Consider the following 16,140-nt stretch of genomic DNA (forward strand, 5'->3'; position numbering starts at 1 on the left):
ACATCTTGGGACAATCTATCATGTTGGGTTTTATAAATCTCTTGAAAGTTGGGTCCCTAATGACCAATAGTGTCACCTCATTTTATTCTGAGTGTCAGCATTTGCTTAGGCACCGGAACAAATTCCAGATTTCAATGTGATGGCTATTTTCCCTTTCTGTGAAGGAAGGATTTTGCTCCAGCTGGTCAGAACTGAAGTTAATTTATATTAATCATGTTTATTTTTGTAGTTTATAAGGACCAAGTCACTTTTTGGCAGAAGTCAAGGCATCTTTAATTTAGCACATGCATTGAAAGGGTGGTCTTAAAGATGCAGAGTTTAGGTTCCTTCATTAGGTTTTACATTGAATTTATCTAGGTTTGTTTTTTGTTTGTTTTACTTTAAGATTTATACTGTTGTGCTTGAGACATAATTAAGTCTAAAAAGCATTTTAGCACTTGCCCCTGGTGAATGAGTCACTAGCCCTGGTGTTGGTCTCCCATTTGCCATCAGCTTCTACAAAACCTAAAGTCAACATTACTTTTGTAGCCCTTATGGATGCCAGAGAGTTCTTGTGAAGCCAAGTGTAAATTAGCATAGGTTATTTCACTCAGTCTGTGGTCAACTCCCGTGCCTCTACATCGGCTCCAGTTTTTTCAAACATTAGCAGAGGAAAACAAGATTGTTCACTATCACTCCTGTTAGTAGTACCCAAAGAAAGCTAATTTCTTATCATCCTAGTGCTGATAATTAACAATTCTAACAGCCAACATTATTAAACCCTTTCAGTCTAGTATTTGTTTCTTTTTAGTAGCTTACGATGAATAAACTGTTTCAAATCTATGTGTATGAAGCTTTTGCTTAACAGAATATACATCTTTATTCAAATTGGTGTAACAAATCCTCTTTTGGATTTTCTGTGTATTTACTCTGACTCCATGCTTAACACACCAAAACAGTTAACCTGACCCCTGCATAGATTTACAAGAGTTATCAGAGCACTTGGTTGAAATATGGGAGTACACTAAAATACGTCCTCCCGAATACCTAACAAGGGGTGCCAGTAAGTACTTTTACAGTGCTGAACAGAACGCCAATTAGCTTCAAAACAATCTCATCTTTCTGCCTCGCTATCCCATTGCCTCACACTGTATAACATGCTTCCAGAACAATTAAATAAGACTGGAGGGACATTTTTCCTTGGCCCACGTGAAGATTGTTATTTTACTATTTGTTACTGCAGTAAATGGGTGTAAATGTATTCAAGCCCCCCTTGTAACATACCCTTTAACAAAGTATTTTATCACAGTATTTTGGACATGAAGTGTGAAGCAAGAAGTCCTAATTTTAAAAGGCCTGTTTAGTGCAGTAAGTGGGAATGACAATTCAGTGTTTATTATGCCATCATTTAATAGCTGGTGCTCCTCCTACATTCAAGTGGCTGTAGCTCTCACAGGACAGCAGGAAGCAACATCATCAGAAGTGGCAGAGAACTCAGCTCTGCAAGCATCTATGCAGTTTGGGAAAGCTCCTGCCTACCAAAAGCCCTGAAAGATGTGTGTTCAGAAAAGGGGATAACTTTAGAAAGCAAGCTACAAATCAAAAGAAACGGAGAGATCTGTTAATGACCAGCGATCAGAAGGCAGGAGAACAGCCCTTACCGGATACTACAGAAACAGCAGAAGCAATGAAACTGCAAGCCCTGAGAGACAGCCTGCAGTTTAAACATGAACAAAAACTGGCAGTAAAAAAAAAAAAACTTCAAGTCCTGCAGGGATGCAGACAGCAGCCATCCACTCCTGCTCCCTTCAAAATCATGGTTTGCTCCCTTGCTTCACTCCTCACCCAACTAGCCAGCTTCTCTCCCGCTCATATCCTACAATGGCAAGCACGTTGAAGAGCTGGAATTTAAGAGATGGTCATTTCTATCAAATTACATGGCACAAACACGGTGGCACAATACACTCTTTTGCTTCTTGGCAAAAGAGTGTATTGTGGCTATTTGTATGGCCACAATTCTTGATTTAAGTCCCTGCACTTACGCTTCTTAAGTCAGTGCAGCTCATCTGAAGGCTAGTTTAGATCAGGGTTTCTCAACCTGTGGGTCAGGATATGTTTCAAATGGTTGTGTAGCAGCTCCCATCCCACAGGGCTGGCTGGGCTCGCCTCCTTGTTCTCAGCACTGCAGCCTCTGGGGTCCCAGTGCTGCTCAGGTCTGGCCCAGCCATCATGACGATGGGAGTCTGGGTACGACAAATCTGAGCGAGTGGCACTGCATCCCGATGAGCCAGGTCACAACTCCACTCTCACAAATTTGGTCCAGCCAGAGGGGTGGGGCCAAACCTGAGAGGCACTGCAACTCTGGAAGTTGCGACACTCAGATCAGAGAGCCAAGCCCAGCCAGCCCCACAGCACAGAAGCTGCCACTGTGGGGTGAGTGCTGGGCAGGACCCAACCCCCCTCAGGGGACAGGACCCGACTGAAACCACCCCAGGGCCTCTACCCCCAGACTATTTACTTGGTCATGACAGACAACAGACATTTACAAATGGGTCCTAAGCCCTAAAAGGTTGAGAACCACTGGTCTAGACCAGTGGTCTCCAAAGTGGGGTGCGCACAAGACCATCTGTGGGGGTGCGTGGCAGGAGAAGTGCTCCTGGACCTTTGATTCTTTGGCAGCACGCCGGCGGCAGCTTGGCTCTCCCTGCTCCGTCTTCGGTGGCACGCCGGAGGCAGCTCTTCTTTTTTTTGCTTCCCCAGAGCTGGCCCTGGGGGTGCGCGATTTAAAAAGTTTGGAGACCCCTGGTCTAGACTTTGTTAATACAGATATGCCAGCAAGGCCCCCTAGTGGAGACTCTGCATATACCAGCAAAAGAAGTTCTTTAGCTGGTGTAATTAATCCACTTTCCCAAATGACCAACTGTGCCAATGAAAGGACTCTTGTTAGTGTAAGCTATGTCTACATGGGGATTTTGCCAGCACAGCTGTATGTGAGGAGCATCGGATTTTTTTTCCCCCACATCTCTGACAAAGCTATGCTGGCAAAACTGTAGTATAGACCTGCCCTGATATTTTACTGCACCAGAGAATTAAAAATGCCCAGTCCTAGTGTAAATCTAGAAGTACTTATGTTTGTTTTTTGCTGTTAAGATTTGCCCCCACCCCCCCACTATCTAAGTGATTAGTTTCCCACAACAGCAGCATACTTCCTGAACTAGAGTGATTCAGCTTTGCAGATGCTCACGCATACTACTTTGCCAGCAACCTACTTTTGTCTTTTCCTGTGTCGTTACAAATAATGTAAGTTGAATAGTATCAAATCCCTCCCCAGGCTAATGGATATTAGTTGATATTATTGTAGAAGAGAGAGTTCGCTATTTAAAAAAAAAAAATCTCCCTGGACACTTAATAACAGACTTTAAAAAGCGGCAATTCTTCAACAAAAAAAACCTTCAAAAACAGACTTCAATGAGAAACTGCAGAACTGGAATTAATTTGCAAAGTGGACACCATCAAATTAGGACTGAATAAAGACTGGGAGTGGCTGAGTCACTACAAAAAGTAATTTTCCCTCCATTGTTACTCACACCTTCTTGCCAACCGTTGGGAATGGGCAACATCCACCTTGATTGAATTGGCCTTGTTAGCACTGACCCCCCACTTGGTAAGGCAACTCCCATCTTTTCACGTGCTGTACACACTGCTTTCTATTATTTTTCACTCCATGCATCTGATGAAGTGGGTTTTAGTCCATGAAAGCTTATGCCCAAATAAATTTGTTAGTCTCTACGGTGCTACAAGGACTCCTCATTGTTTTTGTTCATACAGACTAACACAGCTACCATTCTGAAACCTTTCACTATTTAAATAACTAGTAAGCCACAGTTTACTAGATCTATTTAGGATTGAAGTTTGAAAGTACCATAATAACAAAAAAATGTACACTTGAATTATTTTACCTACTACACAATTTTTTCCCCATTGTACATGTTTTCCCCTCTTCCCCACATGTAATCTGAGAGAAAACACCTTAAATTTATTTTTATCGCAGTCTTGGAAAGCTTCTAGAAAACACCATCCACATATACACTTATCAGAAACATAATAAAGCAGAACAATTTAATATGTTTCTACATGATATTTCTGGTAAACTACAAATAATTATTTCAGAAGGAATGAAAGTGGCATCCTTCTGGTAGTCATGACTCGTGAGATACTTAGGAATGCAAAATTCATTTTCTCTCCCAGACAGATTTTAATGGGCTCTTTACAGTATTGAAATTAAGTCATATCCTGATTTCAAACCTGGACAGCTCACCTAATCAGTTGGTAGGCAGCTTCTTTTAAAGTCAGTGAGTCAATCCATTCAAATCACAATGTTTTTATACACAATTTCTCTCTTTATTGGGCCAGTGTATGGCAAGGGCAGTATCTTATCTTTATAGATTATTAAGAGTGTTGTTGCAGGTTTATTTTAGTGTGTTGCTCCCAAGCCTCTTGGAGAGAAGCTGATGCAACTTGGTACTTCTTGAGCTAAGCACACCTATGTTCACATTTATCAAAAAAACATTTTCAGTCTTCCAATTTTCCATATGCTGGCTGAGGGAGACTGACACTCCCAATACCTACTATTTATATGCACCAGCATGGTGACTTACTATTCTGAAATCACAGGCACACCATTTGTCCATTCATTCCAGACAGCGAACATCAACTAGCATTTTAGTCTATCTAATATAAAGTGCATCCGTTTCTTAAAACAAAATTAACTTCAAGCTTTATTTTTGCACTTTCCTGGACTCTTGTCTTGCACAAAAAAAGAAAGCACAGAGTCAATTACAGTAAAACTCTTAAATGAATTAAACAGTACCACAGAATCTCTATGGACAGAAATTCTATACATGAATAAAAAAAGTGTTTAGCAGTAAGTATATACTTCCACTACTGACCAGGATGGTGACAATGACTGTGAAATGCTCCAAGAGACTAGATTTCAGAGTAGCAGCTGTGTTAGTCTATATCCGCAAAAAGAACAGGAATACTTGTGGCACCTTAGAGACTTAGTCTCTAAGGTGCCACAAGTACTCCTGTTCTTTTTGAGAGACTAGAGAGGCTACAAAAACAGAAAACTCTAATAATGGAGGATTTCAGCTATCCCCATATTGACTGTGAACACGTCATCATGGAATGCAGAGATAAAATTTCTAGATACCATTAACGACTGCTTCTTGGAGCAGTTAGTCCTGTAACCCACAAGGGGAACGCAATTTTTGTTTAGTTTTAAGTGACACACGGGATCTGCTCGAAGCAGTGAATATAGCTGAACCGCTTTGTAACAGCGACTGTAATGTAATTAAATTTTAAATCCTTGGGGGGGGGAAATACCAAAGAAACTCACCACAGTAACATTAAACTTCAAAGGAACTACACAAAAATGGAGAGGCTAGTTAAAACGGAAGTTAAAATAAGTCACAAGAGTGAAATTGCTGAAAGGGTCATGGAAACTTTTAAAAAATACCATAATAGAGGCTCAAACTATATGTATGCAAAAAAAAAAAAAAAAAAAAACCCAAAAAGTAAGAGAAGCAAAAAATGCCATCATGCCTAAACAGAGTAACAAAAAGACATCCTTTAAAAATTGGAAGTCAAATCCTACTGAGGAAAATAGAAACACACTCTGGCAAATCAAGGGTAAAAGTATAATTAGGCAGGCCACAAAAGAATTGTAAGAGCAACTAGCAAAAGACAAAAACTAATGACAAAAAATTATTTAAATACATCAGAAGCGGGAAGCCTGATGATTGTCCAGTGGCCCCACTGATTATTTGAGGTCCCAAAGAAACACTCAAAGAAGACAAGGCCGTTGCTGAAAATCTAAATGGATTCTTTTTATTCGTCTTCACTGCAGAAGCTGTGAGGAAGATTCCCACACCTGAGCTGCTATTCTAGGTGACAAATCTGATGAACTAACCCAAATGGAGCTGTCGATAGAGGTGGTTTTGGAACAAACCAATAAATTAGAATCATAGAATATCAGGGTTGGAAGGGACCCCAGAAGGTCATCTAGTCCAACCCCCTGCTCGAAGCAGGACCAATTCCCAGTTAAATCATCCCAGCCAGGGCTTTGTCAAGCCTGACCTTAAAAACCTCTAAGGAAGGAGATTCTACCACCTCCCTAGGTAACGCATTCCAGTGTTTCACCACCCTCTTAGTGAAAAAGTTTTTCCTAATATCCAATCTAAACCTCCCCCATTGCAACTTGAGACCATTACTCCTCGTTCTGTCATCTGCTACCATTGAGAACAGTCTAGAGCCATCCTCTTTGGAACCCCCTTTCAGGTAGTTGAAAGCAGCTATCAAATCCCCCCTCATTCTTCTCTTCTGCAGACTAAACAATCCCAGCTCCCTCAGCCTCTCTTCATAAGTCATGTGCTCTAGACCCCTAATCATTTTTGTTGCCCTTCGCTGGACTCTCTCCAGTTTATCCACATCCTTCTTGTAGTGGGGGGCCCAAAACTGGACACAGTACTCCAGATGAGGCCTCACCAGTGTCGAATAGAGGGGAACGATCACATCCCTCGATCTGCTCGCTATGCCCCTACTTATACATCCCAAAATGCCATTGGCCTTCTTGGCAACAAGGGCATACTGTTGACTCATATCCAGCTTCTCGTCCACTGTCACCCCTAGGTCCTTTTCCGCAGAACTGCTGCCTAGCCATTCGGTCCCTCGTCTGTAGCGGTGCATTGGATTCTTCCATCCTAAGTGCAGGACTCTGCACTTATCCTTATTGAACCTCATCAGATTTCTTTTGGCCCAATCCTCCAATTTGTCTAGGTCCTTCTGTATCCTATCCCTCCCCTCCAGCGTATCTACCACTCCTCCCAGTTTAGTATCATCTGCAAATTTGCTGAGAGTGCAATCCACACCATCCTCCAGATCATTTATGAAGATATTGAACAAAACCGGCCCCAGGACCGACCCCTGGGGCACTCCACTTGACACCGGCTGCCAACTAGACATGGAGCCATTGATCACTACCCGTTGAGCCCGACAATCTAGCCAGCTTTCTACCCACCTTATAGTGCATTCATCTAGCCCATACTTCCTTAACTTGCTGACAAGAATACTGTGGGAGACCGTGTCAAAAGCTTTGCTAAATTTAAGAGTAATAAGTCACCAGGACCAGATGTTATTTACCCAAGAGTTCTGAAGGAACTCAAACACGAAATTACAGAATTACTAAACCTGTGGTATGTAACCTATTGCTTCAATCAGCCTCTGTACCTGATAACTGGATGATAGTTAATGTGACACTGATTTTTAAAGAAGGCTCGAGGAGGTGACCCTGGCAATTACAGGCCAGTAAGCCTAATTTCAGTACCAGGAATATTAGTTGAAACCATAATAAAGAATAGAATTGTCAGACACATAGATAAACACAATACATTGGGGAAGAGTCAACACAGCCATTGTAAAGGGAAATTATGCCTCATCAATCTATTGGAATTCTTTGAGGGCGTCAACAAATGTGTGGACAAAGATGAGCCAGTGGATATAGTATACTTGGACTTTCAGAAAGCCTTTGATAAGGTCCCTCTCCAAAGACTCTTAAGCAAACTAAGCAGTCATGGGAGAAGAAGGAAAGTCTTTCATGGATGAGTAACTGGTTAAAAAATAGGAAACAAAGGGTAGGAACGAATTATCAGTTTTCACAGTGGACAGAGATAAATAGCTGGTCCCAGCACAGATCCTTGGGGGATCCCATGCTTTTCAACATCTTCATAAATGATCTGGAAAAAGGGGGAAACAATGGAGGTGATAAAGTTTGCAGACTATACAAAAATTACTCAAGATAGTTCAGTCTAAAGCTGATTCTAAAAGAGTACAAAAGATCTCACAAAACTGGGAGACTGGGCAAAAAAATGGCAGATGAAACTCAATGTTGATAAATGCAAAGTAATGCACGTTGGAAAACAATCCCAACTACACATACAAAATGATGTGTAAATCAGCTGCTAACATTCAAGAAAGATCTTGGAGTCATGGTGGTTAGTTCTCTAACAAACATCTGCTCAATGTGCACTAGCATTCAAAAAAAAGAGAACAGAATGTTAGGAACTATTAGGAAAGGGACAGATAAAACGACAAAAAAATATAATGTCACTATATAAATCCTTGATACGCCCATACCTTGAATATTGTATGTGGCTTTAGTTATCATATCTCAAAGATGCATTAGAATTAGAAAAAGTATAGAGAAGGGCAACAAAAATTATTAGGGGTATGGAACAGTTTTCATATGAAGAGAGATTTAAAAAAACAAACTATTCAGCTGGGAAAATAGATGACCAATGAGAATATGGTTGAGGTCTAGAAAACACTGTGGAGAAAGTGGATAAGGAAACATTATTCACCCCTTCGCATAACACACAAACCAGATATCATCCAATGAAATTAATAGGCAGCAGGTTTAAAACAAATAAAAGGAAGTACTTGTTCACACAATGCACAGTCAACCTGCAGAACTCATGGCCAGGAAATGTAGTGAAGACCAAAAGTATAACTGGGTTCAAAAAAAAAGAATTAGATAAGTTCATGGAGGATAGGTCCATCAATGGCTATTTGCCAAGATGGTCAGAGATGCAACCCCATGCTCTAGGTGTCTCTAAACCTCTGACTGCCAGAATCTGGGATTGGACGACAGGGAATGGATCACTCAATGAATTGCCCTGTTCCATTCGCTCCCGCTGAAGTATGTGGCATTGATATTGTTAGAAAACAGGACACTAGGCTGGATGGACCGTTGGTCTGACCCATATGGCCATTCTTATGTTCTTACATCAAGCAACCACTTCGTTTTGAAAAGGCTTGTGTGACCTAAAGATGTTCCAGTCAATACTTGCACATAACAGCCACCTGACATCCCAGACAGCCTGCAGGATCCAACTGAAAGAAGGCCCCACTGAAGTAGCTACTACTGTATTGCAAGGTCAGGCAGCATTTTTCTCTTTAAAAGATTGACAAAGGATTCCTAGCTTGATTTTGCCTGTTTGTTTTTGGTCTGTCATGCCAAGTAGTCCATGCAACCAAATGCACAATGAAAGTTTACTATATCTTTTGAGCCCCATATTTCCTTTGCAGCTTTACAATAAGTCTACGCTGCAACAAAAAACCCACAGCACCAAGTCTCAGCTGACTCGGGCGGCTCAGCCTGCGGGGCTAAAAATTGCCGTATAGACATTTTGGGTCAGGCTGAAGCCCAGGCTCCAAGACACTGTGATGCACTGTGTTGAAAGCCCAAGCACAGGCACGTCTCCAGCATTGAAAGGGGTGCCCAGACAGACTGAACAGGGCTAACGGTACACTTCACCCATGAACTCTAGCAGCAGAAAATAGGGTATGCCTTCTCAGATGGTTTTGTCAAGTGCTGACCTAGCTGAAGTGGGTGAGTTCAAGAAAGGAAATAATTTAAAAATTTTCACTTTCTTTTTCATGTTGAACTGTACATATTAGTACTGACTGGTCTCAGCTACTCAGAACAAAGATTATTGGCACAATTGTACAAATATTGTAAGCTACCTTTCGGCTGAAACAAGTACATAGCAGGCAAATCCACGTCCGTAGATTCACTCTTGTCCTCAAAACTCTATGTCCATAAATATTATGGATGTCTCAACATCCCTTTCATTTTGTTATCAGTCTTTTCTTCAGTTGGAAGAATTCTCACTAGTCATTGAACTGTTGTGACTAGGAAGTTCTCACCATTAGCTTAGAACAACTTGGACAAACACCTTCATCTTCATGGTGGTTAGCCCTGCATGTAGTTATTATCTTTTAAACAGTAGACATTAGATAGCTAGCTACAGGATGCATTAAGTAGACCAGTGGCTCTCAATCTTTCCAGACTACTGTAACCCTTTCAGGAGTCTGATTTGTCTTGAGTACCCAAAGTTTCACCTCACTTAAAAATTATTTGCTTACAAAAATCAGACATAAGAATACAAAAGTGTCTCAGCACACTATTATTGAAAAATTGCGTATTTTCTCATTTTACCATGTAATTATAAAATAAATCAATTGGAATAAAAGTACTGTACTTACATTTCTGTGTATAGTATATAGAGCAGTATAAACAAGCCATTGTCGGTATAACATTTGAGTTTGTATTGACTTTACTAGTGCTTTTTATGTAGCCTGTTGTAAAGCAAGGAAAATATCTAGATGAGCTGATGTACCCCCTGAAAGATCTCAGCATACCCTCAGGGATACGTGTACCCCTGGTTGAGAACCACTGATGCAGACAACCAAAGTGTATTAGCGGTTTAGAGTAGGGCCCACTATTATCCTTATTACACTATTTTGATTAACTTTACCTACTTCGTTAGGCTTCTTGGGGAATAATTAAATGTCACTTGTTGTATCACTTCGTCAATCCATCATATAGCCTAATAATTCATCTATCACTCTGGACAATTATAACTAAAGTACTCAGTGATATGGACCAATTTCTTGACATCCTTAGCCCAAAGGTTTTTCAGAAACAGAGTTCAGCATCCTGGACATTCACCTAAAGCCTTGATTGTTTAATGAGCACAAGAGCTTACTTTTACTGATGTAGTCCTATTTCAAACACTATTAAAAATTAAATGCAAAATGGCCTAAGAAGTTAACCACAGGTGGAAGCTCTTTATCAGGAATTGATTTATCTTAGCTCTTTTGAAAAAAAAAAAAAATCCACTGCACATCTCAGTTTCTATCACTGACTTAATATTTAATAAAAGGGGTCAATGCTCACCACCTTAGTAAAGTTATGCATGTCACTTCCAGTATCACATATCACTGCATAGATCCACACAACTTTAGCAGCAGTTAAGCAAACAGGACTACTTTATCATGATTCTTTTACCCCCACATAATTCAAACACTAATCTCCTATTGCTCAGAATTTTATTCCATCAGCTCACATGTAAACCCAACTTGTGTTGCAGTGCTCCGATTTTTATTAATGGTTGGATACTTGTAATTCCATGTAAGTTCCGGAAGTTTAATGGTTAGCTAGCTCCCCCATTATAATTTTGTCTTAAAAGGTTATCCAGTGGTATTCAAATCCTTTTTCTAATTATGATTGAGACAGAACGTAAGGGTAAAGAACATGGTCTGGTCTACACTAAAATGTTAGGTTGACCCATCTACATCACTCAGGGGTGTGAAAATCCACACCCGGCTGGCATTGTTAAGCTGACCTAATCTCTGTCGATCTTGCGACTGCTTCTCAGGGATTGGCAGTGTCTACACTGAAGCGCTACAGGGCTCTGCCATCGCACAGGTGCAGCGTTGCAGCTGTGCCGCTGTAGCGTTTTTAGCGTAGATAAGTCCTATGCTCTCTGTTCATGCGTTTAAGGAGAGACTTGACAAGCTTTTTGCATTTTAATTCTTTCGTGTTCAATTTTTGAAAGTGAAGCTAACAGGCTCCTTCCTCATCTCAACAACAATTTAAATAAGAGCCTTAAACCAACATATGCTGTTTCCAGCAAGTCTTGCTGCGGTGTATTGGTTGACAAGTTCCAATGCAAAATGCAGGAGTTGTAGCTACCAAAGTTCTTTAGACTAACATTTGTCACAGAAATATTTCAGTCTTTGCCTCAACTCGCTTCCTTTTCCACTTATGGCTTAAGTACATTTTCTACTCTGAAGTCTCCTGAAGCCATCAACTAAATTTTGCAATATGATCTTTCCAAAAGTAGCTTGATGTCCTTACTATAATGAGAACAGTGAAATGTTAAATTTTGTAAAACGCAGACTTTGTTTAAGTTACACTGGTCAGTTTCCCCCTCTTCCCCCCAGGGATGTTTGTTTGCCCCTCTCCATCTTAGAGCCCAGTGTTCCCATCTCACAGAAAAAACTGCAGGATGGCAAAGGCACTAAGCAGAGACACTTGAATTTCATTGGCACAGAGCAGCATCATGTTCCCCCTACACTTCCAATCAAAAATTCTTCAAACTAACGACTTATTCCATATAGCTTTTCACCTGGAGAACCTATTCCCAAGCACCCACCCCCCCCCCCCCCCAAAAAAAAAAACACCATACAACAGTCACTGCTCCCTACCTATTCATTAACTTCACCACACATCTACACTTTGTCCTTTCCATTCACATCAGTGATTTATTAAATATTTTTGCAGTAGTGTACTGTAGGCCACACCTTCAGCAACAGAGTCCCTTCAGCATAGCTAAAGACAAAACAAAGCATTGCACTTGTCCTCCACTCCAGCCCCTAAGCACCCACAGATTTATATCCCATAATTCAACCGTTTTGCCAGATTCATTGATGGTATTTTAAGTATAAATGAAAAAAAATCTATCAATGCTATATTAAGTCAAAATACTTTATTTGGCATGGAAGTGTTATGTCAACGTTACAGAGAACAAAATGTGTTGTGTCCTTCAGAATATTTTGGTTCGCAATGTCAACAGTTCTTGCAAGTGTTAAGTTTAACATTTGTAGTTGTTTATAACCAAGTCTTACACAAAGCTTTGCAAGTGCTATCCTATGTTAACTGGGCTCACCACTCTCTGCATATTTGACAGAGATCATCTAATATTCTCCCCAATTCTGCAACTTCTATAACCCAGCTGAATTGCATTAGAAACAGCTGTTTAATATTGCATTTTAAGATTCTCAATCAACAGAAAGTCATTTGTTAGGCAGAAAAGTACAAATACTTTTTCCTGTTGCTCAAGAGATTGACTAGTCATCTTCAAAAAGAAAAGGAGGACTTGTGGCACCTTAGAGACTAACAAACTTATTTGAGCATAAACTTTCGTAAGCTACAGCTCACTTCATCGGATGCATACTGTGGAAAGTATAGAAGATCTTTTTATACACACAAAGCATGAAAAAATGGGTGTTTACCACTACAAAAGGTTTTATTTATCAACATCCTTCTTGAGTTGTGGACACTAGAACTTGACATACTCTTCCAGTAGCGATCACAGCCGTGCCAAATACAGAGGTAAAATAACCCCTCTACCACCTGAGGTTCCTGTTTATGCAGCCCAGGATCACATTAGCCCTTCTGGCCACCATAGCCCCAAATTTCTGCCCATTTAAGCAAGAATAGAATCTGGATCTTTACAAAGTTAAACTGAGTAGTGAGAATTCTATCAGACTCCATTAAATTGTACATCTTTAAGTTTACTGATGAAAATTTCTCTGCTCCTGTGTTATTTCACTCAAAGTAATATGCCTATTTTTAAGATAAGACTTAGCTTAAAAACTGGACTGCAGAAAAGCTTTGCCACCTCTGTGCTACACAACAGACAAAATGGACCACTTTAAATTAAGATGGGCACAATGTACTTGGGAATAGTTTTCTGGTTTGTTTGTTTTTTAAATGCATTGCTCCCTGTTTACAGTCCTCTAAGCAATCTTAATAAAAATCTCAATTTTAATAATTGCATTCACGCATTCAGCCCTTTGTTACTATAGCAGCTACAGTGTTGCTGACACTTATTTGCAAAGTCTGGGGGAAACGAATATTTCATCTTCTATGAAGTGTGCAATCAAAATGTTTAACTTCATGCCTAAACCTAAGCAACACCCTTTAAGCGTTTTGCTTATTGGTTGGCCACAGCATCACCCTGGCCTGTATGTTATTATTATATCTTTAAGAATGCATTCCCTTCCACTTCACTCCCAACTTCGAGGACATGGATATAATGATCCTGTCTCTGTCCCATAATGGGCAGCACTGACATGCTTTGAAGAGATTTTTTTCTACTTTGCCAGGAGAATGAAGCTGTGACCTGGAGCATGAGATAAAAATGGAAGTAGGGGAATATATGCATATACATACACCCTCTCCCCGTCCACAGCAGGGCCATGGGTAAACAAAGTTAAAAAGCCAATACATATTAATTTCTTTGCCACAGGTAAACAGAAGGGTGTTCAAAACATTAGTTTCAGTTGCTTCTGGATTCCAGTTCACCAAGACTTCAGTAGTAGCACACTAACACACATTCTTTGTTGACGAGCTAACAAACAAGCGAGATCCTTTGAGTTTGTTACACCAAATAGAATACTTGGTCCTTTTCATTTGTCTAGTGGAGTAAGACTATTAATGCTGTCATTTTCAGTAACTGGGGAAAATCTGCCATAGGTCATCTAGTGCAGCTGACTACTTCTAGGGCTGTCAACATTCCATACTGCAAAAGCTATCACATGAAGTGTACCTCACTGTGGACACACTAACAGATTTCCACTTTGGCTGTTAAAAAGCATGTATAATTTTGCTGTCATTGTAGGAGCCTGCCTAACACGGGGAGCAAGAGGGTAATCTCATTCTCACAAGAAAAAACTCACTCTGCACAAATGCTATTATCCTCATGGGCTTTTCAGGTATTTGTGCACTGGTCAACTTGTTTTGAGCCTATTTCTAAAAGAGCCACAGACGCTCCAGATAAGACTCAATGTCACTATTTACATCGCCTATCCATGCAAATCCCTAGAGCAAAGATGAGGTCTCTTTCAAACTGCACTTCTTCCCCCACAACCTTATCAACCGGAAAGAACCAATTCTTGTACGAGTGCTGGTCATTCACACATACACAGGCAACCTCCCTCATGGCACTTGCTTAGATATCCCACGAATAAAGTCGAAATCTTACACACCTAACCCGGACTCCCCTTCATCTTTCCAGCGGTGAGTCTGCATTTTCCTTTCCAGCCCACTCCTTTTGTGGACATCCAGATGAAACAAGTAACCAAGGCCGATGTCCTCGCTATCTCCTCCTCCGGCCTGTTAGCTGGGGCATGATGAGGGGGGAGAGACTCGCCAGAAGAGGGGAGCTGCAGCTGTTGTTCTGGGGGAGAGTAACCCCAGCCGGAGCCTCATCCCTGCCGCCGCCGCCGCCCAGAATCTGGGGAGGGGTGTTGAGCCTCGGCCCCTGTTTATTCATTCGCCTTGCAGTCAGCAGGCAGCCCTTCCCCTCCGCCGGCCCCAGCGGCAGCCGCAGCAGGCATGTGGTGGGTGCCCCCCGGGGGCACCAATCCCTTCCGAGGCTCAGGCTCTGTCACTGGGGCGTTAATGCCTCCGGCAGCAAAGCTGCCATCGCCACATCACAGCTTGCGCCACAGAGCGCGCGTTATTCCGCAGCTCCCTGGAGTGCAACTGACTAGGTACCGAGGGGAGACACTGAGGGAGGAAGAGGCGGACTCCATTTTTATCCTAGCAGCCTGTCAACAAGCTCCCCCCACTTTTCCCCTCCCCAGTCTCCAAAGCACAGCGAGACTTTCCAGCTCAGCGACAAGCCAGCAACACATGAGGAGCAGCAGCAGCAGCCCGGCTCCTTCCACTGCTCCTCCTTCGTGCAGGCAGGGAAATCCCTTAACGTTTTCACTTCCCGCTGCAAACACGGTTTTGAAATTTTCCCTCTTCCACCCATCTCCCTAATCACCGTCTAGAAATGCAGCCCAGACACACTGGAGTTGCAACAGACTGGAGTTGCATTGCTATTTATAGTAGTGCCATCCACACCCTACATACATAGCAAACTTCAATCACCGCATTATGTGCAAATTTAATCTTTACGTTAGCAGGAGCCTCGAACATGCCTCCGTTTCCCCCCTTAAATCCACGAACTGCTTGTATGCCTTCCCCACCATTTGCAGGGACTCTCTCCCGTCCCAAAAGTTCAGCAGTGACATACGATGCAGGGGGTTAACCCCTCAGCCGGCCATGGCAGAAAGTCCTTTCGTGTCTGGCGTCAAATGCTACTTTAAGGTTCTGCCTCCAAGTGCAAGTGACATGTGTTTTCTTACTAACGTCATAAATACTTACACCTGTCACCAGCCGAGCCACCATTTGCTACATCACAGAACCATGGCCCTAATGCTTATTGAACTAGGCCGGTCTCCACAATTTCCGATGAACATTTATTTCTGATTGTGTCCCAACTTTTGTAAGTGACTAGTATGCCGACTGAGGTTTGTTAGTTCATCATTAGTGACTGCGATATCACCCCTGTAATTTTCTTCCAATATCGGAGTGAAGTGAAAAGCAGCATGGTCGTAGTCAAAGGTCATAACTTACTGTTGCGACAGTTGTGTATGGATAGTCCCCTCCTTATTATTCATGGGGGTTGGAATAGAAGCTTT

The 16,140-nt window shown here is 41.6% G+C and overlaps 1 protein-coding gene across 3 annotated transcripts in view; it reads right to left on the reverse strand.

Moving 5' to 3' along the window:
• The window catches only part of TRIO (trio Rho guanine nucleotide exchange factor), a 399,978-nt gene that overhangs the window by 382,675 nt on the left and 1,163 nt on the right, over window positions 1-16,140 (reverse strand). The window contains exon 1 of one of the 3 annotated variants that reach the window (XM_074945022.1): window positions 14,656-14,878. The exons of the other annotated variants lie outside the window; for them this stretch is intronic. Within the exon in view, the coding sequence (XP_074801123.1) occupies window positions 14,656-14,698 (43 nt within the window). The 5' untranslated portion in view covers window positions 14,699-14,878. Of the gene's footprint in view, window positions 1-14,655; window positions 14,879-16,140 lie in introns of those variants that run through there. 3 annotated transcript variants of the gene reach the window in all.

Source organism: Natator depressus, chromosome 2 (assembly GCF_965152275.1).
Source record: "Natator depressus isolate rNatDep1 chromosome 2, rNatDep2.hap1, whole genome shotgun sequence".
In the NCBI taxonomy this organism is placed as follows: Eukaryota; Metazoa; Chordata; order Testudines; family Cheloniidae; genus Natator; species Natator depressus.